Source organism: Larus michahellis, chromosome 7 (genome assembly GCF_964199755.1).
Source record: "Larus michahellis chromosome 7, bLarMic1.1, whole genome shotgun sequence".
In the NCBI taxonomy this organism is placed as follows: Eukaryota; Metazoa; Chordata; class Aves; order Charadriiformes; family Laridae; genus Larus; species Larus michahellis.
The window spans coordinates 47,257,198-47,284,396 of NC_133902.1; the positions used below are offsets into that span (position 1 = coordinate 47,257,198).

General features: G+C 42.4%; 1 protein-coding gene across 2 annotated transcripts in view; it reads right to left on the reverse strand.

Annotated features, from left to right (window-relative positions):
• Positions 1-2,711: 2,711 nt before the first annotated feature.
• TFCP2L1 (transcription factor CP2 like 1) overlaps positions 2,712-27,199 on the reverse strand; it is a 34,077-nt gene continuing 9,589 nt past the window's right edge. For both annotated transcript variants that reach the window (XM_074594261.1, XM_074594262.1), the window contains exons 3-15: positions 17,830-17,906; positions 16,087-16,192; positions 15,714-15,820; positions 14,951-15,103; positions 13,675-13,785; positions 11,833-11,924; positions 10,416-10,464; positions 10,226-10,319; positions 9,250-9,340; positions 8,452-8,552; positions 7,309-7,451; positions 5,254-5,305; positions 2,712-4,803 (exon numbers count right to left, since the gene is read on the reverse strand). In XM_074594261.1, the coding sequence (XP_074450362.1) occupies positions 4,766-4,803; positions 5,254-5,305; positions 7,309-7,451; positions 8,452-8,552; positions 9,250-9,340; positions 10,226-10,319; positions 10,416-10,464; positions 11,833-11,924; positions 13,675-13,785; positions 14,951-15,103; positions 15,714-15,820; positions 16,087-16,192; positions 17,830-17,906 (1,214 nt within the window). In that variant the 3' untranslated portion in view covers positions 2,712-4,765. The remainder of the gene's footprint in view (positions 4,804-5,253; positions 5,306-7,308; positions 7,452-8,451; positions 8,553-9,249; positions 9,341-10,225; positions 10,320-10,415; positions 10,465-11,832; positions 11,925-13,674; positions 13,786-14,950; positions 15,104-15,713; positions 15,821-16,086; positions 16,193-17,829; positions 17,907-27,199) is intronic.

Consider the following 27,199-nt stretch of genomic DNA (forward strand, 5'->3'; position numbering starts at 1 on the left):
CCTGCAAATTTTGAAACTTCAGCCCATTAAATTTCACACCAAGACAATGAGAACTCCAATATTTGCTAGATTGAATTATCATTTCTATTTTAGCCAATTAACCAAGCAGGGCCAGCCGAAAGAACGGGAGCTTTAATTTCAATAACACCAGCTCTGCCACCTCAGGCAGATGGCACAAATTTCTGTCACCAGATTATTTGCCCCTTCCCTGCTCTGCAGTTGTGTATCATGGACATTTCTATGAGTTCTCAGACCATCACCAGAGTCGTACTAACTGATCTGTATCAATTTACTCAGTTGCCAGAGAAGATGCCACAATTTATGAAATAATTTCAAGCAGCCTGTACAGTTCTGACAAGAACCTAGCAGTACTGGCTGGAGTCATATTGGTTTTAATCATGTAGTGGTTCTGCCTTCTCATCCCCAGCAAGCCCACTTCTTCTCATAGTGGCTGTCACCATACATACAACCTAAGAGCCGGACAGTTTGGGATACCATACAATTCATTGCAATCCTAAAACCCAGAGCTATAAAGGTCTGCTGTACAAATTTCACATACAGAGCTGAAAGTCTCATTTAAATGACTTTGAGCGAGAGGTTTCCTTTTTACTTTTTAAAAAAGAAACAGGAGCAACAACAACAACAAAGGCAAGAATAAATGTAACAGGCTCTTAAGAGCAAAGTAAATGCAAAACGCTTTTGGATATTTAGATGAGGGGTAGCTACTCATTTCCCTCGCCCTTAGCCTATCTAGAATTTAGATATCTAGCCCAGATAGGTAATTATTTACGCTTCCTCCAGGTTTCAGGAGACAGAATCTTCCTTCTGGAGGCTATCACAACCTCAAATAGGGCAAATGAGTCCCTCCAAGGATGGCAGACCTTCTGTAACCACAGGGAGAGTCTAAGTGGTTAGCTAGATTACCTGCCACTTACATAGGTGAGACAAGTCTCTCTCACCCTTCACATAAGCCATTAACGTGAATCCTGAAGACTTTGCTTGGTTCCTGCATGGACAAACTCACCAACTTCAACAGGGCAAGGTTCTGCTTTTGTGGTTTTGGGAGACAGAGGGGAAGGTTGGATGGCCAACCAATCTCACACCAACGTTGCCCTGACCACTAGCATTAGCCGCTCAGCCACAATGGTGCACGGCCAGTTTGCCCACGCACAACCACCCGTTGGTTACGCACCATCAGGCAACAAGGGCAAAGGGCGCAACATGTTTTCCTAACACCCGTCTCAGTCTACACCTTCCTCAAGGGGGACAGTGGAGGGGGAGCTGCTGATCTCCTCTCTATGGCGACCAGCAGTAGGATACAAGGAAAGTGAATGAAGTTGCACCAGGGCAAGTTCAGACTGGACATTAGTAAAGGTTCTTCACCAAGATGGTGGTTGGTCACTGGAACAGGCTCCCCAGGAAAGCGGTCCTGGCACAAAGCCTGTCAGAGTCTGAACAACGCTCTTACTTATATGGTTTAGCTTTAGGTAGTCCTGTGAGGAGTGGGGAGTTGGACTCAATGATCCTTATGTGTCCCTTCCAACTCAAGATATTCTATGATTCTAAGTTGAAGCAACTTGGAATTCTCCTAGACACCAAACTAGCTGCCCTGCATCTTCACGGGCGTGTGTGTTACCAAGCACAATCCTTCAAATTTCTGCTAGAACTAGAGAGGTTCAACAAGGTCTAGAACTACTCTGTCAGGTAAGCATAGACCTTACACACACATTAAAGTTATACAGCTTTACAAACAGGCTAACATAGATAGAACAGTAGAGCCCACCCAGTAGGACAATATTTATAATCTATGCGATTATTTACTCTGGTATACCTTCTTACAGCATGGAAAGGAAAACAAGGTATATTGTCAAATTCACCCTCATACAAGTATAAAATTATTTTATTTTTAAAAATCTAAATATAACGAGTTGGAGAGTTATTTTTATTCAAAATTAATCAAGCAATTGCTACTGAAACACTACTGAAGTTCTGCCTATAATTCCTTATGGGCAAGATTTGTTTTTTAAATAATCAAGTTTTGTTGTTGTTTTTTTTTTTTTCTAAATAAGCAAACAGTTCTTAGTCCCTAACTCTGGGAGGAAAGCTACCTCTAGCCTTTCTTCACATTGCTCTGTTTCAGTATTGCTGTGCCCCCTGGCTATCACGTGTAAGTGGATACAGCACAGGCCACGCTCCTGGCAACTTCAAGGTCTTTTTTAAACCCTTCTCATCAGGTCAGACTCACCTCTCTGAGTTGCATACCAACAACAGCCACACCAGATATTAGGCCAGTATTACAAAACAAGATGAAAAAGCACAGCCAACGTACATCTTCCAAAGACCTTCCACTAAATAAACCAAACAGCTCACGATACGCGGGGGCACATTGGTCCCACCTACTCACAAAACCGGCTGGAATTTATTCCCTTTTTGGAAGGCAGCTGTAACTGTGTGGCCACAAACGGGATGCCTCAGTGCCCAGGGCTTCCCAGCTGCCCCCCTCTACATGCACACCAGTGCAAAGCAGGCTGCAGAACCAGGGAGGCGACACAGGGACCAAGGCAGAGTGGAGCTTGGCATGGCCTCACCTTCCTCTCAAAAAGATAGCGTTTCCTATTCTCCACAAAAGGCATATCTTCCCCCAAAGCTCCCCCCAGCCCCTCTGTCTGACCTCCCTCGCTCTAGGAGACCATGTACACAACCTGGTTCTCAACCAAGAAACCTCAAGCTCCTCCATGTCATGGGGAGGAATCACCACGCCCCAAAGCCTGGGCATCCTTTTTGGAGAAACACTACAATTCATGGAGCATCCAAGACAGCCAGTTGAGGAAGATCGTGCCTAAGTAGGCAATGTTACTCAATTAGCTGAGTTGGCTGAAGGTTTTCCCATTGTAACACGATTTTTCTATTCTAGTATTATTTTTGGTGTAAAAAAAAAAAAAAAAAAATCAGTGGGGATGGGTGGGTTTTTTTGTGCAAAACTTGATGCTTTTAATGAAAAAAAGGTTGCTTTTCTCAGTATTTTGCTTTTCATTTCTGTTGGGAAAACTTGAAACACATCGTTTTTGTCAGAAAAATATCAGTCCGTGTCTGTCTGAATTCCTCCCGTGTCAGCTGGGAGCTGTAATTCACAGGCTCCATGTCCTCTTCTTTCCCAGAAGGCTGGGCTCCTGGGCACCCCTCCAGCCTTCATGACGCATTCCCCCTTTGACTAACCCACGGTAAGAGCATCATGGGATCTGTAACCCAGCCAAAGAGCTGGGCCCCAAGGGAGACACGGCGCACAAGGCACTTGAATGGTAATTTCTGAGGTCTGCAACAGTAGCTCAAACTGATGCTGCTTTACGGGCCAAATGGATTTAATTAAACGTTTCCATTTCAAAAGGCTAGAACATTTTATTCAGCATTTTCCAGCTGACAATTTCTCATTTTTTGAAAAATTTCCATTCCAAGAAAATTTTTGGTATTTCATCTTTCCATCTCAATTCAGGATGAAATTAAATTTGATGCTATATGGACATTCAGTTTGGGAAACAGCCTTATTAATTAGCCTCCAACAGTGAAATGACTCCATACATGCAAGAAGGGTGTGATCCAGTTTGCCTTTGACATCCGTGGAAGCCACTTTTTCAGCTTAGTGGAGCCTGGATGGTGTCCCAAAAAGACCAAGGGAGGGTGGAGTTGACCATAGTCGCAGATATTTGAAACAGAAGTCAAAAGTGAAACAGCAAGAATATAAGAAGCAGCAACTATGATCCATTACCTCAACTCAATCAAAATTCAGTTTTACTTACTTCAGTGAGCAACAGGAGGAAAAATCATTAAGGTCATAACCTAATTCCCAGTTACAGTAAAGATAGCGGTTAATCAATGCTTTGCAGAGTAGAATAAATCCATAGTATGAATTTGTCATGAGCTCTGTAACTTTTCAATGTTCAAAATATTTCCTCAGAAAACCTTCATATACTCCATACTCAAGGAGACTATTCTAAAGCTGAAGATATCATATGGTACTGAACTGCTTGCCTCTGGTTGTCTGTTCCTCCCTGAACCCCGCAAAATTGTTCTGTTGGATTGGTATTACAGAAGCTCTATCAGGATGGACCGAGGTCTCTGGACTTTGAGCACATCTACAGATGGAAAGCAGCTAAGTGTGGGCTTCCAGGGCTGACACTCTGTGTGAGGACTGGACACCAAATCCATGCTCTGCATCGCCCAGTCTGGTTTCAGATGAAGCCCCGAGCCTTCCACCTCAAAGAGTAAAAGAGGAGCCCCAGGGAGCCTATGTCCATCAGCAACAGGGTGTGTGTTGAAAGCAAGAGAGCACTCATAACAGTAAATAAATCAATTCACCCAACCATGAGGGGTCTACAGAATTGGGTTTTGTTTATCTTTCATTTCCCTTTAGTAGAAGGCAGATGTTTTTAAGTAATAAGCAGAAACCTCGACAATTTTTAAGACTGAAGAGGAAGGGAGGGAGGAAGAAACATGTACAAGCTTTGAGGATGTTCTCAGCTCCAGCTTCAAAAAAAAAACAAAACCCCAAAACAAAAAAAAAACCAAAACAACCAAACAAAACAAAAACAAAACCACACACCACCAAAAATGTATATCTGTAAAAGCAACTTTTTCCTTAAGCTGTTTGGTAATTCTTAGTTCATAGGAGCATTTTATCCAGAAGGTTCTTCATGTTTCCAGTCTAGGTTGTAGCAATCTCAGTGAGGCACTAAATTTTAGGCTGTTAAAGTCTTTCTGTGCAGCACGGTCATTTTAAAATGATGTGGTATCCATCATTGCTTTCAGCTGTAACAAAGAAATGCAAAGCATTTTTTCATTGCTTTTAGAAAACCGCACAGACACAGAACTCGAGATTTTCTTCTTAGGTAGTTTGCAATAGTTTGTACTCTTGTTCCACAACCCATTCACAAAAGTTAATATTGAACATCTAGGTGAAAGTATTTACATAAAGAAATACAACATACTAACTGTCATCTTTTATCATTTTACTAGAAGGTTTTCTCCTCGTTTATGTCAGTGTTATCAATGGATTTATGAAAATTTTATTACAGGGTAGCTGAGATGAAAGCAGAGATCAGTCTATCATAGTGTAAAGTTGATGCAACACCTTGACTTACACCAAATTAGATTACTTATCTTTTCAGGATAACAGCACTGTGTTTGTGATAACGTTTAGTGCAATTGAGGGGAGAAATTATCTTTAGAACTACATGTAATAGTGGCAGCAATACATACCTTTTAATGTGCTGATAACAAAACAAGATTCATCTTGGAAGTTTTGCACCATCTGAAGGGCAGGAGGAAAGAAGCCAACACACAATATTTTTAGCAATTTAATTCAAGAGGAGAGTTATCAAACAACATTTGGTGTCTAGTCCTACACAGTCCTGAGTAACCCTGCCCGTAAGATTATTAAAGTACATGACTGATTAATTAAGGTCCTTGCAGCTGCTAATGTGCTTAAGAGAAGCTTATACTAAAGTGCTTGCCTGGTACTGATCTGGCTTGTTCACCATTTTACCATCCTCTTTGCAGTTCTTGATACCACACCACCTAGTCTATTAAAAAGCATGCTCTTAATTGCTTTCAATGAAGCTATGCCAGTTTAGACTGGATGAAGGCAGCCCTCCTAAAAATCTAATAATGGTAAGACACGTTCAGCTGAACCAAGAAGCTCAGCCGAGCTCACATTAGCGTCTGGGATAATATCTAGAGCTGGTCATCCCTGAGCAACAGGCTCCTTGCTGAATAAAGTCATCTCGGCAGAGTCCACCTGCTTATTTCGACCAGACGTTAGTGTATAGATGCTGTGCTTGCAGGCATAATTTACCTCTTCGTATTCTGTCAAGGCAAAGGAATCTTAATGAAACTGCTATGAGAGACAAGGCAGATCATGGGAAGCAAGATCAGTATCTAAAGTTATTTGAGTTATTCATGAGAAACAACTAGATTTTCAGAACACATGTAGGTTCTGTGAGGCCCCTAATTAAAGAGGTGAGTTAAGAGATTCAGCTGACTTCAGATCCAATCTGAAACAGCCATGGAAGGTTCGTGCTTAGTCAATGCTTCCTCCCATCTTAGAGCAGCTGTGGGGGACAGAGGAGGTGAATTACCTTCAGAAGGTCTCTCCTACAGCTGGAGTAGAAGCTGTGTGGGAGACAGGGGAGGTGACCAGAAACTTTCTGATCAGCTCAGAAAAATCTAGCTTTACGCAAAAACCTTGTCCTAGCTATTGAATATCATTCAAGTAGAGCACTTTCCAGCTGTAAATTCTGACACCAAACATTCTTTTCAACTTAGTCTAATCTCCCTATTCTCTTTTGGGTTTAACATCCACCCCCTGCTCCTGCAAATCAGACTTCACTGGCCAGCCTGTGTGTCTGTGCCTAATGATGCTTGAAGTACATTCATAGAGTGCCTCACTCTTGCCACTATAGTACTAGAACAAGAAAAAAAATTATAAAAAAAGTAATAGACATTGTTAATAATTGACTTAAATAAATACTTAAAGCCTTATACCCAAGCTGGTTCGGGCAATTCCCCTACCAAGAGTTGCCTCCAAGCGCTTTACATCCATAAAGCATCAAGGTTTCAGATTTAATCAGGCTGAAATAGCAAGGAGACTTTAGGAATAAGCATGACAGCCTTCAATTTAGGCTCCAGTTGAGACCTACGCTCTGCTTCATTTGTTTTAACAATGTTTCTTATAAATGAATGAGTAAGTAATTTAGTGGGGGGGGGGGAAGAGGAAGAAGGGCAACTCACTATTAACCTGCAAGTTAATGGAATGGACTCAATTAAGCCATCATATAATGGGACACAAACAGCTAGCAGAGGTCCATGAAATCATAGTGCGCACTTACACAGCACTGACTCTGACCCACTGGCTGTAATCACTGTCCAAGATCTAAGATTAATTGACTTAAAAATTTTCAAACTTGCCTTCTTCAGGAAACTTTCCTATTCAATTTTAAGAGTTCTTACTTTAGATCCTCACTTCAGAATTCTTTTCAGTAACCAATGTGAAAAGGAAATGGCTAATTTTGTTGTGTATTGTTTTGCTTTCAAAAAAAACCAAACAAAACCACCCTCTTCTACAAAGCAAAGATCTTAAAACCACACCAAAATAAATGGTATGCATGAATGATTTGCTTTAAGTATTTGCTTTAAGTTGTTGGGATTAGTAACTTTGCTTCCTTGAAGATTCATTCCATAATTTAAAAGGTCGTTCTAACTTCAGAAGTCAGACAACCGTTACAGCCCCGGGAAGAGTTTGCCTTAACCCCTTACCTCATTGCTCACTAACACGTGGATCCCTGTGGGTCCCTGCCGATAGATTCGGTTTATCTGCTGTGGAGAAATGCTGTACAAGTTTGCAATCTTTTCAATTAATTCCAGCGTGGTCAATTCTTCCAAGAAGATTGCATGATATACTGCAACAAGTTGAAAGTAATTACAGAATTACAGAGTAATTACAGAATAGCAACTACAGATTGCACCAAGATGCTCAATATCAGCAACCAAACGGGTTTAAGGCCAATGTTCAAATCTTGACAGTAAGTAGACAAGCTTAGTACCTTTAAAGCATCCCCCAAATATCCAGCGTGATGATTTGTAGAAAAATACCCAGTTATTTGGATGTCGTGGGCAAATAAAGCACAGGTCACTTTTGCCCAGAAGAAAACACAGGGACTAATGACAACTTGTGTCATGAGGCACTAAAAAACCCCTCTACTAAAGATGTTAAAATTTTTGGATGATCTACTTCACTGATTTTGACGTTTTAAAGTAGTTCCAATTAAGCAGTAAAACACATGATATGATGTAACTTAAAAGTAGGATTTTATTAGATTTTATCCCGCTACCCCATAGATACAAACTAAAGACTACAATGTATCAAATAACTGTAGATGTCAGTTTTATTTTTTTAAATCCTATCCAAATGGTAGAAACAACCAGGTAGAAAAGTTGTGCCTGGTTAATGCTACGCACAAGAACTAAGGACAATCTCTATTCTCATTCGATTGTACATCATGTCATCAGGGAACAGCGAGTCCCCAGAAGTTTTGAATTTCCAAGAATTAGAATCTCACTTTAAAGATATACAAACCTTCCATTTCCCAGAATATTTTCAAACAAGCCGTATCTAAAGCAAATTGTGGATGGGAAGATAGTTTTTAATGCTATGTTCCCTATTAAGAACTGAATAGAGACTTCCCTGTGGTATTCTGCAGATGGCTTGTAAGCTGGGTCTGTTCCCCAGGCAGATGCTAAAAGTTGGATCCTGTAGCCCTGAAACTAACCTAAGCATCAGAATTGGGACAAACAGGACCTCTTTAAACATGCGGGACACCAAGCTGTCCCACGCAGGAGCTCAGGCATACAGCAGCATTCTCACCAGGTAAGTGTCTAACAAAATCCATAAAAACTTACCACAAAGACTGCCGTCTCCATTTTCTCGTTTTTGGTGGAGATGGGACCTGTTTTGCTCTGGTTCTTGGCAGACATAAATTGTCATCTTGGGCCTTACATTTCTATGGATTATTAAAAAACAGTATTAAAAAAATATTTAGGCGATCTAAAATTGTTCCAGTCATCTAGCAAACACCGAGAGATGAAATCATTCAGGCTGTGCATGAATAACCAACTAAGGGATAGTCTTGATGCTGGTGACTAGATGTCTCAGGAGGTCTAGTAAGAGCCCCCTGGGAGGTTGTGGTACAGTGCAGAGCACCTTAATCTCTTCAGAATCAGATAAGAATAAATAGTTTTCAGCACTTGCCAAGCAGCTCATCGTACTTGCCTTTACTGATTTGAATCCTGCCCAGCTGGAGAATTTATGATGTTATTGCAATAAAAGAAAGTTTAAGAATCATTTGAGGCTCCAGGGGTTGGTTGGTTGGGTTGTTACCTGTGATGGAGATGCAACACAGGATATTGTAGGCTGTATCTCATATCAAGCGGATGGAAGCTATCAGCTGGTAGCAAATAAACCACTGGAGATACACATTATGCTGCTTCATTTCTAACTCAGGTGTGAGTTCAGCAACATTTCTGAGCTGTGCTTGGATTTGAATACCATCATGATCTCCAGCCTCGGAGGTGACCTCTCTGAAGTGTTAAAAGGAGGTCTAAATGCCACAGCTCCAAGATTAACTTCTAGTTAACGCTGAAATTATCAAGGGATGCTGCCATAACAAAAAAAAAAAATAGGAAGGAAGACGTACAAACCTTCCTTTGATTGCATTAAAGAGCCGAATTCCATCAGCAGGCCCACAGATTTGAACAAAATCTTCTTTGGACATCTTCAGTAAGTCAGCACCTACATATTTCAAATTGATTTTTTTTCAGAAGTTAGGCAAATCTTAGCTTTCAAATTGCATGTATGGGCAGTGGGAAAGGGCAGGGGGAGAGAATCCACAAAGCTAAATCAGACAGATTTGCCTAGAGAAGGTGTGAATTCAGAGAGATGGACACTGCAAATCATTCATTGTGAAACAGAGAGCTAGAAGCTGCCAAAAGAGCAGTGCTGCACTGGAAGATATTCTAGCCAACTCAGAGACAAGCTAGATATTTAACATTGGCCATTAAATGGCCCAATTTTCTCTGTCATGTTCACCAGGTTATTTAACCACGTTGCAAGTCTGAGAGAGGCTCCTCAAGGTTTCAACATCTTTAGCAATTCCCCCTTCCACCATCTTACTGCTCTGTACAACTACCTAATGGAAGGGTACAGTGGAGGTGGAGCTGCAGATGGAGCCAGACTCTTCTCAAAGGTGCACAGGGACAGGATGAGAGGCAGCAGACAGAAGATGAGAAACATCGACTAAGTATAAGGAAAAACTTTTTCACTGTGAGAGTAGTCAAGTATTTGAAGAGGTTGCTCAGAGAAATTGTGGGATTTCCAACCTTGGAGATATTCAAACGCAACTGCACAAGGCCCTAGACTTGCTTCCAGCAGGGGTTGCACCCAATGAACTCAAGAAGTCTCTTCCATCTTAGCTTATTCTCTTCTGTCTTCACTTACTCTATATTTCTACAAAATGTTTTGGCAAATGCTAACTAAACTAAGAACAAAAGAACAACCACACTGGATCAAACCAGGGATCCCACCAACAGTGGCCAGCAGCAGATGCTATTGATATGAAGCATGAGCTGCACTTAGAAAAGGGAATAAAGACAAAATAATTGGATGGTTTAAACTCACCCGAAAAACTTGAGAAGAGTCTACAGAATGGAGAGAACCTATTACGATGAAGCCACTGCTGGGCATCTTGAATAGAAGCAGAAGGAAGGAGATGCTACATTGCAAAAAGAATAAGAAGGTCTTGAAATGAACTGTTCACCAGTGTCCTAAAAAAGAAAAGCACCACATTAACATGATCTCAAGTACTTACATCATTGCTGGGAGGCAGGAGCTCCACTTGGTGGGTTGGAGAACTGTTGCTAAAAAAAATTATATAAAGTTGGAAGAGAAAAAACATATTATTTTAAATTTTACATTGCAATGTCCATCCTCTTCCCCCTCCTCCATTTGATTCAACTGCCACAAGTTACATACCAACTTGGCTTCTCTCTCATATTTTGAAAAAGATGTCCAAAATCTGGACCAAGAAAAGAAAAAAATAAAATATCTCTATTTGAGCCCTTTGTTGGTCATTTGAGATCCTGCTCACTGAGAGAAAAACCTCAGTTTACTGACCTCATTCAAACTTTTCCATACAGGTGACTCACTAATGAGACACCATCTAAGCACGGAAGTTGTGGCCTACAGGGTGGTGAACTCAAATCCCCTAACTAAATTCACTGTCTTATAATGATTTTTCACAAAAATTGAATAAAGGACCTTATAATTCAACCCTGGTGTTATCTTAAACACAGTAAATTGCAATTTAACTATATTACACAAAAACACATTTCTACTAAACCCTGCTAAAACATAGACAGGACTTCAACATGTCAAAGATTTTCCCCAAAAGTACTGGAATACTTCCCACTGGAAGAAAATGCTCAACAGATCTCTGCGAACACCAATTTTTGTCTTTTCAGTGTTTGTCCTTATTCACAGGTTGAGGTCGCTCATTGAGAATTTGTGATACAACATTGACTCATTAATAAGCTGTGTGGAAAGGCAACAAGGCTGCAGAGTCCTGGAGGAGGAAAACAAAGGCCTAAGCCAAATTCCTAGGGGAAAGCATGTTGCAGGGAGAACTCAGAAGTACCAAGGGACCCTGCTGTATATTTCTGTCATCAGCTATCATCTCGGGTGTTCCAGGACCACTAAAACTGTTTCTTTATGACAGCTATATTAATGAATTAGCCATGCTTCCTGTTAGTCCTTTGATCTAGAATGGCTTCTCAAAACCCAAGCTGTTTGCCCCAGAGAGGATTTCGTTACCCCCCATTCAACTGGGAATTCAGCACCCCAAACTACCTCAAAACAGAAAGAAATACCAACTCTGAAGATGTGCTGAAGGCTGAAAGCCTCTAATGCTCTTGTCAGGAGATACTGGGAATTGCTGGTACAGGACATGGTGTGTTCTCTGACCCCTACAGAAGAGTAAGAGAGCAAATTCACGGCAGAAACTGCCCTGGTGGTCCTCTGATGCTCTCCTCCCATAAGCAGTGAACATACAAATAGTACTCTGCATTACAGGGAATTCCTGGCTGGAAGATCTTAAAAGTCCGTGTGGGAAATATTTCCCCCTTTCTAGGAAGGGTGGTCCTTGACCTTTTCTTCCAGGGTATGAAATGCGTGGACACACAAAAGCTACCGTATCAACAGAAAAGATAAAGCATTTATTTGTTACATACCCATCTCCAAGGTTGAAGCTGTTGGGAGAACTGTTGTAGCTTGGAGATGGAGCATTGTTCATTTGATAAGGCACATCTGGCCAGGGAGAGCACTGTTGGAAGAAAGGCAGCGGGGATACTTTCATAAGGATGGAAATAAAGGATTCGATTCTCTTCTCATACCACATTCATGCTGTTGCCACGCCACTAACTTCAGCTCATCACTCCTGCTGGGAGGAGGAGACGGGCCATGGATTTTCTACCCCACTCTCCAAGCGGGCTGTCAGGGGGCCAGATTGATTCCAGTTGTGCATTCCACATTTCTCCCATTTCACAAAGCCTGTCCCCAAATAACACTGGGCCAAAGTGTGCACAGCTGTAAGTCAGAGCAACGCCAGTAAGTCAGCTCAGACTGAAGGCAGCAATGATACAGAAATACCCCTGGTCTCAATTATAAATCCCTAATTAAATCCAGGCAAGAGTGACAAATACGCTCCAGTGGCATTGCTTCAGGTTTATACCAGTGAAAGAGCAGAATTTGAACCAGCCTGTTAAAACCTCTGGCTATTAGTCAAGTTATAATGGGTATTACAGGGAGAAAAGTTAAGATAGACAGACAGACAAAAAGCTACTAGAAGTCTTCACAAATATAGGTCAAAGTCCATATTCCATTACAGTAGTGTAAAACCAGAGTAACCCAGCTAGAATTCGTGACTCTGTTCTGAATTTAAGCCACTGTAATCAGCAGGAGAAATCTAGCCCTGTGGAACCCCCCGTCACCACGAGCTCAAGAAAATGCTCTGTAGGATCCTTGTTTGCAATGATAAAAAGAAGACAAGCGTAGCTTTGGAGTTTTATCATCTCCACAAATACTAGCAAATATTTTATCATCTCCACAAGCTCTAGCAAATATTTAACTCTTTGGCAACCCACATTTCCCCATCCAATATGTCAAAGTGCATCAGAGCTCACAGGAAGAGTTTGGGATCTGCCAACTCTGTAGAATTAGGTCTGTGCACACAAGAGCCTCGTTAACAACCACCACGTTAAATTAGAAAACACGCTGGTCACTCCTGGCAACTTGAAGGAAATTGAGTGGGAGGGACTGGATCTCACAAACAGGAAGTTTATTTAAATTAAGAAAAAGCCCTCATTTTTAGAAATCCAGCAAGCCACTTCAAAAAAAAAGAGAACTAAATCCTGAATCAAACAACAAAACATCCCCATAGGGAAACGGAACAGCACTTTTAAACCACTGTCTTGAGTCCCTGTTGCTTAGTAATTCTGCAGCCTGGGGTAAGCTTAAATATACATCTAAGTAATGGCAGCAAGGGGTAGAAACACACATATCTCTACACCAGATGCACCAGAATATAAGACATTCAGGATTTTCCTAGAGTACAAACCAGAATATTCTGAGATCTAGTATGTAACTGTAGCCTCAATAGGCACACCCACAGAAAAACAGATTAATAATTTAATCAGACAGCCTATTCATTTGTTCAAGTGCCCCATCTCCAACATGAGCTTTTGCCAGACAGTTCTGAAGAAAATACCTCATACAAGTGGAATCTAAGGACCATGACAAGTGCCTGACAGCGCTGTAGAAGACAGAAAACACTTCTTTTAAACCTAGGCTATTAAGGGTTGGTTTATACCTCAAAACATAAAAGACTTTGGCATCTTTTGTAAACTTCAACTGTGAGAGACATTTAATAATTTCACTCAGGTCTCAGTTTCAGTCAGATCTGGGCATACGTGTCTCCACAAAGCAATCTCCAAGGCTCAGTCAGACGGCGCTTTCTCTCAAATCTATCTCCCAACATGCTGAAGTAGTATGACATGTGTCTATAAACGCTTTACCTCTGTGAGAATAGTTGTCTCATAGGAAGGCTGATACTTCTCCTTCTCTTGGGTGGTCTTCTTCTCCATTTTTTCCCTGTCAGTCTTCTGTTTTCTGTCTGCTCCTTTAGGCTATAAGCACAAGCACAAGCTTTCCCTTATGCCAAGTATTACAAGTTTGGAGACAGAGGCCAACAGATTATTATTTTTTTTTCTAATCTGTTCACAAAGGTCTCCTTAAGATTTATGGAAAGTCTACATATAGAACAAGATCACATTCGCATTTTCTAGACAAAAAAAAGTTAGTCAAGCATCTCTACTGTTTCTATAACATCTATAACATTAACGCTTATTGCGATTCCAAAATAGGTTGAGCACTGTCCTGAGATTCAATACCAACTGTTTCAGACCACGAGCCCTATGAGTTACGCACTTCAACTTGTATTTGTACCATCTCTCCAGGAACAGGAGAGACACTGCTCATAGAAGCAAGCCTGGAGCAGCAGATCCTTTAAGAAAACAGGCCTATGAAAAGCTTGTTTTTAAGTGACTACGGGTCTGCCATGCCCAAATGATGAACTTCAGAGATGAACAGAATCATCTTTCTCTCCTCCAGGTAGCATGGAGAGGAACTCTGCTGCAACCAGCAAAGGGTATTCAAGATCTCAAAGTTATAATCTCACTGTTCATAAAGGACTGAATCAAAGAAACCGGAGATGCCCATTCTTGCCTAGGAGCACTAAAATACAGTGGATACCCTGAATATCATCAGTGTAATACGTTGACTCAAAATGATTTAAACCATTAGCCTCAATATACCCAAGAAACTGGACCACATTTGACATAGTTTGCAATACACATCACCTTCACGACACAAACTAATGAGGGGCAATGCCTTCTAGACACTACTTGTCTGTACTCCACAGAAAGTTATTTTGTGCACTGATGCTGCTCCAATGGGTTTCCATTCCAACCAGTCGAGGTTTGAGTTGTTGGGAGGGTTATTATTATTATTACATCCACACAGCACAGATCTCAGTTTTTATATAGTGTTCAAGGCACAATGGACAGGCATAAGTCTTTGTGCAGCACTTGGGTCATTTGAACTTAACTAGAATTGCTGTGTAGCAAAGTCACTTTGTGTGCAAGAGCCCTGTTTAAGATCTTCAGCATACCCAGTTAAAACTCTGTTCTTCTTTTACCCCACCATTTACATCACTCCTACGCAATTTAAAAACTGTACGTTCCTGTGTCTTTGTCTAATCCAGTTGATGACAAAGCTAAAACTACCTCATACCTTGAACACTTTGATCTGGCAGCTTGCAGAATGCAAGTGTTCTGTGTATTCACCATTTTCATTCTGCTTAAAGGTGTCGATTTGCACCCGGAAGGGCACCCCTTTCTCTCCTCCATGTTTCCGTGGAGTAAATTCTGTGCTGATGCAATGTACCTGGCAAAACAAAAGCTGCGCTCATCTCTGGAGACAGTTGGAAGCTGTGAAAATCTGAATTTCAGACTCCCCAGACTTGCAGGGTGCCTGAACATGCGGGTTTGGCTGCTCCTGAGAAACTGAGAGGCAGAAGAGTTCAAAATGTTTTAATTTTTGTTCCTCAGGACAAAACAATTAGAAGAACAAGGAGCCCAGAGAGAAGCAGGGCATCAGGAAAAGCATCCTTTGATTTAAGTAAATCCCACACACAGATTGAAAACAGACAGTTGGCATTTGGGATGAGACGCACTCACGAAAGAGGAAAGCAAGCAAAACTAACAGGTTGTGAACAGTTTCCTCCAGACAAAGCCCATGCTTAGAAAGCAACATCCATTTTTTTTTTTAAAAAGAAAATCATAGCTGCAGCAGATAGTACTCCAAAGCCAGCAAGTAGCTAGCAAGTTGGATTGGCAAGTATCCTACAAATTAATTATACATGATTGTCATTTGAGTTTGTATATTATCACTAGCATCTTTCTCTCTTCTTCATGTTCTGGCTACCTTAACTCTACACGTCTTCGTAAGATATCTCACCATTCTGTTTATCACAGGAATATCACTTCTGTCTTACCTGAATGAATGCTGAGGCTCTCTTTGATGGATCCCACAGAAATTCAACAGTGTTCAACTGTGTCGGGCTGGCTCTGGGATCCAAGATACCAACTGACAGCGGAATATCTGTAGAAGAAAACCCCTAAAATTTTAAAAATATTAAATTGAAGAAGAGAAAGCATTTCCATACAATTACAAGACGCATGTGAAAAGCCAAACCACCAACGATATATCTATTTGGGACCTATAGTGCTAGATCTCTTTCCCACCCAAAGACATACAGGATTCTTAAGAGAGGATATGAAAAACCTAAACGCACACAAAAAACACCATACATCATTCAGCACCTCACTTCCAAACACTGCACAGGAACCATAATGAAAGAGTCTCACCTATATCAAGGATGCGGTCCCCAGGACGACTCCACCTCCAGCCCTCAAGCTGCTGATGCTCTGTGTACTGCAGGCGTCGATCATGGAAAACTACACGAATTATGCTCTGTTAAGAAAAGATGGCAAGATGAACAACGTGATCCAAAGGCCCTTCTCTTGAGATGACTTTGGTTTTCCAGCGTAGAAGCAAAAGCTGATCTGTTATTTTTCTCCCTCCCATTCATGAGGAGAGCAGAGGGTCCACCTAAGAGACCCATCACCATGGTTATCAGATTCCTAAGGGACCCCTCAGTGAGAGAGCAACACACTTTCCCCCTCACAGCGCATGTCTACGCTGCATAATGCATCTCTGTACAGCTTTCTGGGATTCCGTCTGGAAGCACTATAGCAATGTCCACCTAATCTCAGGTGTCATGCCATGTAAACATCACTATACTGCCTCCACACCCAAAATGGCTCACATGGGGGTAACATTTAATGCGTCTGTACCATGCCTCAACCCCAGTATATCCCACCCTGACTATCAACTGTGAAAGCCAGCTCACCTGTCCCTGCACTGGTGGAGCTGACATGACCAGACACCTTGTCAGTGGGAATTAAACTTAATTCCAGCCATTAACAGCCAGTCGTTGTCACTGGATTTGCTCCAGCACGCTGGTAAACTGCCCCACCATGCAGTTAAATGAGTGTAGAACAGGAAATCTTCTGTAACAGGAGAATTTTCCTCTCTAGCCTGCAATGGTGCAGCCATATCAGCGACCAGAGTAAAAAGGCTGGAATAAGAGCAATCCCCGGGGCAGACAAGTCCAAAGTACCCCTAACTAATATATCCTTTTGTACATTGAGAGTGCTACGCTAGCATGAGTCAGTGGCTCCTTACTTCCCAGTTTCTCGAGTCCATGCTCCTGCTGGGGATTTCTGTGTCAAATGGGAGCGAACGTTTTTTGCCAATGAACCTGAGAAACACCCAAATCAAACCCTAGCTCTAAGAAGCAAGCAAGCCACAGTGGGAACGCCTGCAAAATTGGAATCCCAATCTACATGCTTCCCAAAATGGGCCAAAAGACAAACAGGGAACTGCCTAACCTTGGACAATATTTGAAATCCAGATTGGAATCCAAATTTTGCAACCAGCCCCCACTTCTCAAAAGAAATCCTGAGGCAGAACAGCCAAGAATTTGGGAGAGGAGGGCTTGATGGTTGGATCCAGAACCAAGATCCGGACCCAAGTTCTTGAATTTGAAATGTCTGGGGAGGTGGGAAACAACGACAACAAAAAAATCCCCAGAACCAACCAACCAAGTTCTGTATGTTCATAATTATGCCCATTACCACGGTAAACTGGAGCTATGCAGAACGTGCATGGCAGAACGATGTAAACACCAGGGTCCTCCATTTGACATGTAACAGCCCCGGCGTGTTGCTGGGGTTAAGAAGGGAATCAAGTCTGCCTCTCAGCGGTTTTGACCATGTTCACCGCTGAACTTTGGGATTCCCCTGAACCCAATATTCACAGTGAAACTCTGGGGTTGTGATCACAAACAGAATAAAGGTTCCCCTGAAGCCCTGGTAAAGCCAAGCTGCACAGTCCCGTGAAACCGGCACTCATCAACTCCATCAGCCCGGCTCCCATTAAAAACAATGGCAAAGTATTTTCCATTGTCTCAGTGTGAGCAAGGTCAGGCCCTTCATTAGAGGCTGTATGTAGTAGCAGGAAGAAAAGAAATCTATATTTCTCCTTACCTTTACATATTTTGTGTTTAAATCTTGAAACTCTCCCAATTTCCTATTCTCAAGTAGACGGATTTCATAAGACTGACCTAGAGTTTAAGGAAACATTTCCAAGGTGTTTAATACGTTGTAGCAATGAGAGAGTCATGCTGGCATTTACGTGGCTAATAAAGCATACGTTTGATCAGGGAAAGCTCATTTTTGGTAACATAATGCATTTGCCCCCAGCAATCAAGTAGGCACTAAAGCACAGCAAGAAATCTGAGGGGAAGGTTTGTCTTTTGGCAGCTAAAAGCTCTCAGTTGGGGCATCGATCACAGCCTCGTCTTCCCAGGGCTGCTACAGTTTTCTGGTCACCCTTCAGAAAGTCACCAAGGTGTTCGAGGCAGTTGTCCCCCCGTGTCACGGGGCTGTAACAGCACTGCCTTCCTCTGCCCCTTCTGCTGAAGCAACGGGTGCGTAAAGAGCTGCTGGCACAACAAATCTAGGCACTATTCTGCAGAGGACAGCCACTTGGGCAAAATCTCGCCTTCTGCAGAGAACAGTCAGGTCTGTAAGGTGTTTCGGTGAACCAGAAATACAAGATGTGTTCCATAATGCCTTGAATGCAGCTGCCCAGGGCATAAATACCCCTTCAGACATGCATGTGGAAGCAGCAGTGGGCATTACAGGATGTGTAAGGACCAATTTCGGGAAGGGAATTCATACTCCAGCACCCAACCACCACCCTCAGCATAAGGAATTTAGCCAGTTCAGTAGAATTCGGCTAACTGGTTTATGAAATAACATCTCCCTCCAAGGCTGACAGTAGACAAAGGAGACTGCTGTCCCAATACCTTAAGCACAAACGGCTAAGACAGCACAAAAGCTCATTGTATAGGACCAACTTTGTACAATAAACCTACAGCCGGTACAGAGGCAGGACAGGATTGTTAGGATTAATGGAGCATACGTATACCTTATAGCTAGTTTTTCTTGTTCGTCTTGCTATCCTCCCTTTTACTGAAAAATGCACAAGTACGACAAGGCAGGCACCAAGAAGATCAGTTTGGGTTTTCTGGCTCAACCAGTGTCTCCTCTGCACTGGCCCTGCAGAAAACTGCAAAGCAGATATATCTCCCTCTAAGCACTTGCTACCAGCAGAGACCAAAAAAAAAAAAAAAAAAAAAGCTGTATTTCTGGATCTGCATCTAGAAATCAAGGACTTATAACAGCAGATGTGTCAGGAGGGCACCGTATTTCAGGCAGATTTTTCTTTTGGGAAACCCAGCTCTTCTGATTGCCTGCGTGAGTACAGACCATATCACTAGAGCACAGGGATAATTGTGCTTATTCAGCTGGCTGTCAGGGAAAGAAAAAAAAAAAAGGGGGCGGGGGGGGAAGGATAACAGAGGCCATATTGAAGCCCCAAATGTTTGCACAACACTCCTACTGATGTCAATAGGAGTCCTGCAAACAGGAAACGACCCTTGAATGCAGCAAGTGGCTTGGGGCATGGGGAAAGGGAAGAATAAACCATACGAAGTACCAAGTCAAGCACTGGAAACATGCATAGATCTTAACCCATCTCTTTGTGCATATGTAAACCAAAATAACAGTGACCTTCCTTTGAAGATTGCTGGACAATAAAAGTGGATTTTGTAAACCACAGTCCTGAAATTGAGGTCTTCCACGCTTTAACTCAAGAGACTTTCTAATGTTCCCACTGATACATGTTAATACTGTTTACTTGGCAATTTTTATGGAGATTGCATATCTCCCCACATAATCAATACTGTTGCATTAGCATAAAAAAAGATCAGTCTCAGGTTCACAAAATTAGTTTTCTATGTACCTATGTATATGTTGTACATGCATATCTATATTGTGTGAGGTACTTGGCTGGTTGATGGCTCAGTTCAGGGATAGATTTCACCAGCTACAGAGCGATACAGTTCATTGCCTCAAACAAATTTACACAGCCAAGCATCTCGTGCACTTACAGTTCATTCCCATACAAATAGGAGGCTAATTAATCATTACAGAAAATTAATTTAGTATTTGAGACCATGAGCGTCCAAGAGGCAGCAAAACACATCTCTGACCGTACTCAGATGGGATAACAGGGACAGAGAAGTAAGTGGCATGACCTGGTACTATAAAGGAAGGCAATGTTAGAACCAGAAGCACTGCCGGCCATTCAGCGAGCATCTCAGGAATGAGCAGGTTTTTGGGACACCTGTGTAGACTGATACACTCCTACTCTTTCATCATCCTGATCTGTTTATTTGTAGTTCCAATGAGACCAAAGAAAATGATGGACATAAAAACATCGGCCATGTTCCCTCCAAACGAGCATCAAGCACTCAAAAACTCTTCCAACCCGTTGCACAGGGTAGGAACAATACTGCAACCCAGCAGACAGCAGGCACCGCGCGTGTCCTCCCGACGGGAGAGATTCACCTCGGATGGACTTAGAAACAGATTCTGCCCACTGGTAAAAAAAGAAACTGTAGCGGAGGCAGAGTTAATATTAAATGAAAAGCCAAAGAGGAAATAAAATCCTTTGATGAAAGATATATGGGTCATCTGATGTAAGCCCTGGAACTCAGCTTACGCCATGAAAAACCTCAATCAAAACGGTATTTTACGCTAGCTGCTTTCCCCTTGACCTCTGAATGTTTAACTGCACTTACTACGCAGAACTGTTATCAAAACAAGACTCCCAGCCAAGCTTCATAAATACACGGGTTTTTTTCCCTTTCTGTGGAACTCTATCAGTGAGAATTTGGTCATAATACTTCACAATTCCTTTATATATACTTTTTTTGGTATTGATTTTGAAAAATGTGTTCTTCCTACAACTTATTCCAGCAAATACATTGCTTCGTGGCTAATGGTGCCCATAATTTATTGGCATTAGTATAGGCAGGGTTTAGATACTTGTACTTTTATAGCACCATGCTGCTTGGATTATATTTTTTCCTTGAAAAATACCTTCCAAACCTTGATTACCCTAGGTTTTCAACCATCACTATCTGCAAAACTCCTGAAACAGTGAATTACAATCTCAGCCCTGCAATTAGAGCAGGATAACCATACTCCCCCTGGCGTCAAAGAGGGCAAAGAAGTCACTCAAATCTCGGTACACAGATGGTCTGTGAATCCTGCATCACTGACTCGTCAGCACCAGCAGGCATAGACTGCAATCTTCTGCTGAAACTAAATCAGCAACAGATCATTTTTACTCGTGTATCTAAATCTGTAAAGAAATGAGGCTGCAAGTGTGACTAAAACAACCTGTATTCCCAGTTCCCACGACACGTTGCAACTAGCGAAGCCCAAAACACACAGCTGAAATACTGAGATTTTTCATCTGTCTCAGACAGAAATGCAGATTAATACAGGTCAGACTACATCTTTCCAAGTCAACACTTGGTGGTAAAGCTGGAGACACGGGCAGAGGGTACCGATGCCGAGACTCTGCAATGATTTGATTGAATGGTCTGACCTTGACCAGGGCAGTACCTGGTCCTCAGCCGACAAGGGTTTGACATCCACAGGGCTCAGATGGAAGGAAGAGCCTAAAGAAAACGTCTGTGGCAATGGAGAGCAGCGATGGCAGTCTCATAGCAGTCCTCCCTTACCAGGATGAGATTCAGCATTGCTGAACGTTAGTCTTAAAGGCTGGTAACTTGCTGAAACCTTGTTCCTTCCATGCTCTCAACATTAGCCATAGCTGCACCAGCACGGGTTCAAGACAGCTTCAAAGCTGGTGACCAGCCATGTGTCTGGTCATGTTGTAATATCGCACACATACATACAAGGGCTCCTCAAGCATCTCTATCACTACTTGAAATGAAAATACATTTTACAAGCAAATCCCTAGCACAGCTGCGTGTGACCCGGTGCTCCCCTTGCACAGAGCTTGCCACAACCCTTCTTCCCTACCTCAGGCTGCGAACAGAATGGTAACAAATGTTTGGAAACCCACATTAAGTTCCTGAGATGCAATTTGTCCCCCAGCTTCACCGAAAGCTTCAGGGGCACCACTAAAAACCTGGGCGGGTGATGATACACTGCAATTTGTATTTTGAACAGACATTCCCTGAGCGACAGCAAATTTATGCAATCTCCTCCTAGGCTAGAGTTTGAGCAACTCTGCTTTACAAACAAGGGTAGCATCCAGCAAAGTAGTAACCACCCAGGTCCAGAGAGTTCCTGCCTGGTGATTCATAGAGCAATTGCATCTATCTTAAAGAGGATTTATAGACTGTTTACTTTTTTAACTTTTATTGTCTTTGGTAATTAACGCACATTAAATGCAGGCACGACTACTTAGTTTTGGGACAAAAGAAATGAAAGTCAACAATTTGCAATGGATTAAAAATAATTTAGTTCAACATGGGAATGCTTTCACATGCTCAAAAGGTAAAAGCTATAATAGTTTAACTGATTTCTATTGCTGGAATTTAGTCAGCCATCAGGAATTCTAGGCAACTTCTGAATATAGAAGATTATCATTATTTCAAGCTCAAAGTTACTTTTTGGTCACCTATTATTTGCTACACAACCACAATATCCTGCTTGCTTTTTTATTGTTTTGGTGTTACGTTTCAAGGGCCGCTTGCACTACACATTTTGTGGTTTTCTGCACAGTACACCGATACGATACACTGATTTCAAATTAGGATGCTGGTGTTCCAGACCAATATGACTCAGGCCTGACCTAATCTAGCCAAGCGGGCTGCTTGCCTTTCCAGCAATTAATTGAACCCTAACCTTATACTAAGCAATATCCCCAACAAAAGTCTGTGGAAAGAAAAAAAAAACCACCACACACAAAAAAAAAAAAAAAACCAACTGCGAGTCCTCTTTCTCAGAATGGATCCACACAGCACTAGACAGAACCAGCCTGGAAACTGTTTGATTATTAAGCCAAGCTGGCCAATAAAAATTCCATTTAGCAACTTTATATGGACATCCTAAATAGCGCACAGATAAAGGCAAAGGAATGCTGACAGTCGAATGCAGCACGCAGAAGGAGGAGGAGGGGAAAAAAAAAAAAAAAAAAGAAAGCATTCATCCTCCTCAACCAAAGCACATCCAGCGGGCAGGAGGATCACCTTTGAAACAGCCAAATGCAACTATTCAGGGCATCGGGCACACACAGAGATTTTTCTGACAAGAAAGATTAATGAACCCAAAGGGTAAACAGGCAAGAGTGACAGAGCTGGCATCTGAACTTGCATGCTTGATTGCCCACACCTTTTTAGCCAGACAAAAGCAAAAATAAAACTTAGCATAAGACTCGCTGGAGTGTCCCGTGTGCAGACGCTCTGCAGGACACGGAGCGAGGGCAAAATCCTCCCTCCCCCCCCCACAAATGGCAGTGGGTATTCTGTGGTTGCTTACTGCAGCCTCATTTGACAAGATGCTGTAGGAGATGTTTATCCAGTGGATATTATGAATACACCAGCTACACAATAGGCCACCCTGAAAGCTCCCGCTATGCTAGGAACATGGAAATCCTGCAAAGGAGGTCCAACTGTGGGCCAGGAAATGCAAAAGGAACACAAGAGTCACCCTGACACAGTAGTCCATCTTGTCCCACATATCATCTTCAACACAGCACTTTATAAGCACCAAGGGATGGAGAAGGGTGGATATAGCCTGCCCTTTCCTGGCCATAACTTACCAGTTTCTGATATTCAGAGTCCAGATCAAGCTGTCCAGTCATGACCAATGCTCACGAACTCCTCTTTTGAACAATCTCCTTCTGAACTTGCTTGTATGGTGGCAATAAGAACCACAATTTCCTCATGCTTTGCTTTAGTATTTGCTGTCTTGCCCTTCACCTGCCTCCTGACTGTTTCCCTTTGCAGCAAAGCTACCTTAGCTCCTCTGTGTTTCGGTACCCATCCGAGCCCAACACTGAGGATGCCTGCCCTACTTGCCACTACCACCAGGGTAGCAAGACTACAGGAACACAGCCGACCAATTCAACTGCTAATTCTACTACCACCCCATAGAGCCACACTGTCATCATCTCTCATCCTGTGTCTTTCCTCCCCTTATGACCCACCCTCAACTCGAGGGGGTTTCTTTGTCCCCTTCTTTCTCTTTCCCTACCTCTTTCTTGTGGGAAAGCCAAACACATGCCTCCAAGCCAAGTTTGCTGGGGAAAAATTTCAGTGCTCATTTACTATATGAACATTTGGCTGAGCCCTGCTCTTCACAGACTTTTGAAGATGGTCTATTTTACAGTGGTGACACTTCATAGCTGTCAGGCACTGACAAAAACACTCCTCATTTGATTTCCACTCAGAAGAGAGGGATGTACATTTAATTCCTCCAAGTCTACAGTCTAACTTTGAATCAAGGACAAAAAAAACAGTCAGTAAACACAGAAACACTCCCGGTTGCTGAATTCACTGTGTGCACTTAGGTTTCTCTCGCATAGACCTCGTCCACTTTGTTGGACCCCACCTAATCTAAGCCGTAGTATAAACTTTTATTTTTAATACAAATTAATCAGTGAAGAAGCTATGGACTTCTTATGGAAAGCTGAGAAAAATATCTGCCCTTTAAAAATAATTTATTCCTGTATTTCCACTTCTCTAGCATGTACTTGAAACACCCAGGACTATCTTAGTCACATCTGTCCAGCTCAGAAAACCTCAGCCCCCTCTGTGCAAGTAAAAAATACAGGCTTTTTCTGGTTTCAACCTGTTCTAAGTCAATTTGGACAACAGGTTTTATAGCTCTATAAGAGTAGCTTTGTGTGTAATGTTTACTTGAGTTTCAGATAACTAAGAAGAACGGTCCCAGGTGAGCGGGCTGAAGAGGGATGCAGAAGAGCTGAGTACAACTCCTGACCCAACCTAGCAGCTCCCTCAGATGCCCTCAGGTAAGTCGCTCCCTTCACGTTTCCTCAGTAAGAAACTGGGAGAAAGCAAGTCCCACTCCCGCACCTGGCTATTTAGTTAGTGCCGACCACAGAGCAGGGGAGAAAACATGGTTGACAATCGTCCCATCAAAGCAGACTGTACCTTCAACACAGGTCACAAATGTGGCGCTGAGCTAAGACAAGAGGAATCTCATGGCTCAAGTGCTTGCTGTCCAGTTTCAGGAACATGTAACAAATGCTTGGTAGCAAGCAAAGAGGAAAAAAAGGTGCTTTTTTCTCCAGCCTCTTCAGAAAGAAGGTATCATACATTACACCTATAGAAACAGTTAATCCTGTCAAACCTACAGTGCTTCCCAAGCTTCTTATTGCTACTTAAAATGTGATCTTTTAGGACACTGCAAGTTAGGGAAAGCTAATTGAAAAATTACCGCATCTTCTCAGATTGATAGGTAGGTTGATACAGACAGCCAATGCTGTAAAAACGCAGGCAAAAATTTCACTATCATAATCACAAGAATCTCAAAGTAGCCATGGATAATGGAAGAAAGTAAGACTGACATGGAATATAAGTAAAAAAATCTTACAGATATTCTGTTACTTCTCACTACGCTCAGAGGAACATCTGAGCACTTTCTTCCTTCACAGATATTGAAGATTTATTGAAGTGGGAAAACAAAATGCTGTCTAGGGGCTTCCAGTAGGAGTTGTGCACAGGCTACAATCCAGCAAGTTCACAATCCCACTTGAATTTCATCCAGATGTTAGCAACAGAAGAAAGGATTACAGAAAGAATAGAAAACAGCCTCTTGGTTAAAAGACAACTGAGATTCTAGCTTCCTAGGGACAACAGAAGTCAGATGCTCTACTTATGCAGAGGTGCCCTGTCATCTGAAGCAAGATTCATAATGAGCTTAGGGATGGTGTGGTTTGGAGACAGGGTTGTTTATCCTGGGCTGCCAAGTGAAGACAGAGCTGCCAAACATATGGGGGAATTGCTGCTAGCACAATTAATGGCTTCAGCTGAGACACCAAAACCTACTCAGAGCTGTCTTCAAAGTCAGGCAGGAGACAAATTCCTTCTCCAAAGATGAAGAGGTGCACCACAAGAACCAAAAATACCACGTAGCTCGTCTCAGAAATGGGAAAGACAAACCAGTTTTGTTAGACATTTTTTAAGCCATCCAAACCCAGGAACAGGGTGGAAAGGGCTCAAGGAGCTCTACGACACCCCACAATGATCAGGGATCGAGGATGCATAGGTGGACAGCCACCAGGAAGCACCTGATATTCACAGTCTCAACGACACAGTCATTGTTGTGCTTGTGATCCCAGGCAAGGGTGGAGCTCACGTTCACACAGCAGAGGCCACCAGCAGCAGAGCTCCTTGAAATACCCAGGGCTTGGTCAGTAATGGCAGTGATTGTTAGGAAAAGAGGCAGTTCTTAGCATGGGACAAAGCAAAAATATCCCCACAAACAGAGCTATAATTAAACCAGAAGCACACCCAGGCAGAGCTGGTCACTCAGCCTTCTCTACACTTCATTTAGGCAAATAAAGAATTGTTCCAGGAAAACTACAAACATTCAGTCAGTTGTGACCCCATAAAAACTCAATTACGTATGAGTTAACGTCAATACAAAACAGCTTTTTTCATTTACTGTAAATCTCAGTTTTTAAAACTTTGTTCTCTGGCTGTAGAAGATTAGACTTAATTTGAACTTTAGACTTTTTAAGGGAGGCAAAGGTTCTCTTTTGCCTTCTGTTGCAAGCAATTTCATCTCCTGCCCAAGCAATTAGCCATCAGCTTCAAGATGATCTCTTCAGCTGCTCATTACCCCGTGCTTTCTGCACCCTTGAAACCAGGACATGCCTGCAGTGATCTGAGGTAGGACAACACCCAGCAGATTTTAAACACGGCACAGTTTAAAGTGTACCAGTTTATGCACACGTGTCGTGAACCTGGATGCATGCCTTTGTACCTGAGGGCTGAAATTTGGGGCTTTCATTTAGGTGTGACCCAGACTCAAACTAAGTCCATCTTCGGCTTCATGAGGCATCTGTTGCTTATGCACCTCTACAGCAACACTCCCATCACAGGTCTTCTGAGATGTTAGTGGTTTTCTGTCATGGTTTGGGTTTTTGGCTTGTTTGTTTTCTGAACTGTCTAGGACTGGCAATAAAGATGACTCCTGGAAGACACTGTAAAGCAGAGATGGCCAGCCTTCCCAATCCTAACCAGCTGTATACTAAAATCCTCACATGGCCAAGAACCACAAGTCCCATACCACAGCTCTGGAGAGATGAGCAGAGCCCAGGAAAACTTTACAGGCAGGTGACAGCCAGTTACTCTGAACTACCACTTGGGAACAGGGCTGGATTTGTCACACAGCCTGCTCTCAGTGACCCGCTGCCATCAACCTTAACCACCCTCTATTTGGAGTAATTTAGATCTGAGGCTCTGAGCCAACACAATGCTGGTCATGAAACAAAATC